This window comes from Neopelma chrysocephalum, unplaced genomic scaffold (genome assembly GCF_003984885.1).
Source record: "Neopelma chrysocephalum unplaced genomic scaffold, ASM398488v2 Primary Assembly neopelma1_94282, whole genome shotgun sequence".
In the NCBI taxonomy this organism is placed as follows: Eukaryota; Metazoa; Chordata; class Aves; order Passeriformes; family Pipridae; genus Neopelma; species Neopelma chrysocephalum.
Genome location: NW_020922990.1, coordinates 5,081 through 8,009, shown reverse-complemented (window position 1 = coordinate 8,009; position 2,929 = coordinate 5,081). Strand labels below are relative to the sequence as shown.

The 2,929-nt window shown below is 54.3% G+C and overlaps 1 protein-coding gene across 1 annotated transcript; it reads right to left on the bottom strand.

The window, feature by feature from the left end:
- Window positions 1-1,753: 1,753 nt before the first annotated feature.
- LOC113980460 (BTB/POZ domain-containing protein KCTD9-like) lies at window positions 1,754-2,572 on the bottom strand. Its single transcript, XM_027707672.1, has 2 exons — window positions 2,188-2,572; window positions 1,754-1,932 (listed from the first exon to the last, which is right to left on the bottom strand). Exons 1-2 carry the CDS (start codon window positions 2,384-2,386, stop codon window positions 1,754-1,756), a joined length of 378 nt encoding a protein of 125 aa, XP_027563473.1. The 5' UTR covers window positions 2,387-2,572.
- Window positions 2,573-2,929: the final 357 nt, after the last annotated feature.

The following is a 2,929-nucleotide window of genomic DNA, read 5'->3' as shown; positions in this document are numbered from 1 at the left end:
GGGGATTTGCCTCTGGCCCACAGGGAAGGCCAAGGACATGTCCCCAACTCCGGCCCCGGCAGGACGGCGGCGGCAGCGGGGTTGTCCTGCAGCCGGGGGCCATGCTCGGCTTCCAGAGCCAGCACAACACCGGCCCAAAGGGCCACTGACTTCCTCCTCACCTGCCTGGGGGGCCCAAGGCATCTTCCTCTTCCTCGCAGCCTCCTCCTCCATCCGCCCAAGCTTTGGGAAGGACAAATCCTGATGGGGGAGAAAACAAGGGCTGAGCGCGTTGGCTTGGGGGTTCCTCTTGCCCAAGTCCATCTGTAGAACTCACCAGGCATCCTGTGACCATAAAAACCTCCAAAACACCAAGAGTCAGCCCAGAAAAACCTAAACCACCGAGATTCAGGTAAAAAAGCCTCAGAAATAGCAAGAAGACCCTTAGCCCCCAAAACTGCAAAATGTTGAATTTCAGCTAAAAATACGAAGCTTAGCCCAAAAAATCTCTCCCAGAAATTACCCATCTTTCATATCTCCCCTCTTGGTGTCAGAAGGTCTCTCCTGTCCGGCTGCTGGGGGTCCCACTTAGGGATGCTGGGAGTGTTGGGGGTCCCAAGGGTCCCCTTCTCCTCTGACTCTCGCCTTAGGGGTTCCACATTCCCAGACATGCCTCCTCTCCACATTCTCCACTTTGTTGTCCCGGGGATCCCAGAGGTCCCCACTGTCCAGGCTTCCCCTTGTCCGCTCCCCCGTTTCAGGCTCCTGGGTTGCTTCTCTTGCCCCTTTCCCATCGTGGCCGCTCTGCTCACCTGACAGCGGCAAGAAGAGCAGGGATGGGGCGGAGCAGCAACAGCAACAGCAGAAGAACAATCACCCCCCATACCACGGGTGCCCAGGAAGGGGGAACTCGCCCCAAATATCCTGGGGGGAACGCAGGGGGATCGTGACATACTTGGGCTGCCAGTACAGATTTCCCTGCAAAGTCTGTGGTGAGTCAAGCTCTGGAGACCAAGCCCTCTTTTCCTACTGCTGCTTCCTGGCACAAGAGCCTGACCCTCACCTGGCTACAACCTCCTTGCAGGTAGTTGCAGAGAGCGAGGAGGTCTCCCGAGCCTCCTCTTCTCCAGCCTCAACAACCCCAGCTCCCTCAGCCTCTCCTCCCACCACTTGTGCTGCAGAGCCCTCCTGCCTTCCAGCACATCAACACACCCCCAGCTTGGTGTCACCTGCACATTTGCTGATGAAATGCCTGGTTCTGCAGCAGCTGCAGATGCTCAAGGGGCAGCAGGACCAACTCAGGGGCCTGGGGTGGCCTGGGGGGCTTTGGGGTGCGGGAGGGTCCTGGGGGAGCTGGGGAGGGGCTTTGGGGATTGAGGAGTACAAACCAGGACAGACCAGTACCTCCTCACTGCTCCCCAGCTCTCTCCTAGAGCTGGGCCACGATGTCTTGGGACACCTGAGCCCCCCAGTGCCCTCCCAGTACAGCCCAGTGCCCTCAGTACAGCCCACTGTGTTCCTGTCCCAGGGTGCCGGGTGATCCCTCTTTGGGGGGGGATTGGAAGGGATATGAGGGGGGGGGCTGGGGGAGATTTGGGGGGGTTTGGGGGGCTTTGGGTGCATTTGGGGGAGTTAAAAGGGTCTTGGGGGCATTGGGGGGGTCAAAGCTATTTGGGGGGAGGGGATTAAAAGAAGTCCATTTACCTGAACTCCATTGTACTCTGAAGCTGGAGAGCTCAGCCAAAAGCCAGCAATCCCCCAAGTTACCAGCTGACTACAGGATAGAAAGGAATAGGATGGAAAATGAATCCCAACTCACTTCCAAATCAGTTCCTGCCAACGTTGCTCCCCCGAGGTTACAGTTCTTTAGTTTGGCGTTTCTCAGCGTTGCAACTCGGAGGTTAATTCCTGTCATCTGACTGCCCTCCATGGCCACTCCTTTCAGGTTGGCACCTGGAACACACACAAAAAGGAGTTCTGTGAGGAAAAACAGTCAGAAACACAGCAGCTCCACACTGGTGCTGCCTCAGAGCTTTTTGAGTTGGAGGAGGACAAGGGGATTTTGGGCTGAGATGGTCACAGACTCAGTGCAGCCCTTGTGGGCCCTTCTCAGGGTTGGACAAACCACAGCTGGACCTTTTCCGGGCCATAGAAATGCACAAACACAGGCTTCAGTTGGCACAGATTCACAAGGCAAAAGCTTCTTACCTTCCAGATTATCTTTAAGGCCTGATGGGTCCTCAAAGTTGCAGCCTTTCAGGGACGCTCCCTCTGCATTGGAGCGCAGCATCTTCACCCCTGGCAGGTTGGCACACTGGCACAGACAGGAGTCAGTGAGAGCCGGAAGAACAACACCAAAGACAATCAAGAAGACACTTTTAATTTCTGCTTTGGGAGTCAATCCCATTAAATCATTACTGTGAGGAAGTGTAAAAGCTTTGGGAACCAGAACAACTCTAGAATATATTTAAGAACTCGATGTTTTACACCGCTCTGTTTGTTCCAGCTCCTCTCTGTTAACACAAGCCCAGCCCTCCCAAGCTGCAGCAGCTCTTCCATCCAGCACAGAGCCTGACAGGTCAGCCCTCTCCAGGCTGGCACAGCACAGGTTGGCACGGGCCAGGTTGCAGCGGCTCAGATTGGCCATCTTGAAGTTGATTTAACAAAGATCCAGGTGGGAAAGATCCGCTCCACTGAAACTGAGACCCTGGAAATCCCGAGGAATAAACCCCCCAAAAAGGTTACAGAGGGGAAGGGGTAGGTCTGGACACAAAGTTAACATCATTGTGTAGATAGGTGTGCATTAATATTTACAGTGTATAAATATCTAGGTATAAATCTATGGATAGAAATGTATTAAAATATATCCTGTCTAGAAATATAGACAGATACAAGATAGATACAGACACACACAGGTCCTGGGAGGAGCTGAAGACACCTCACCAGGGAA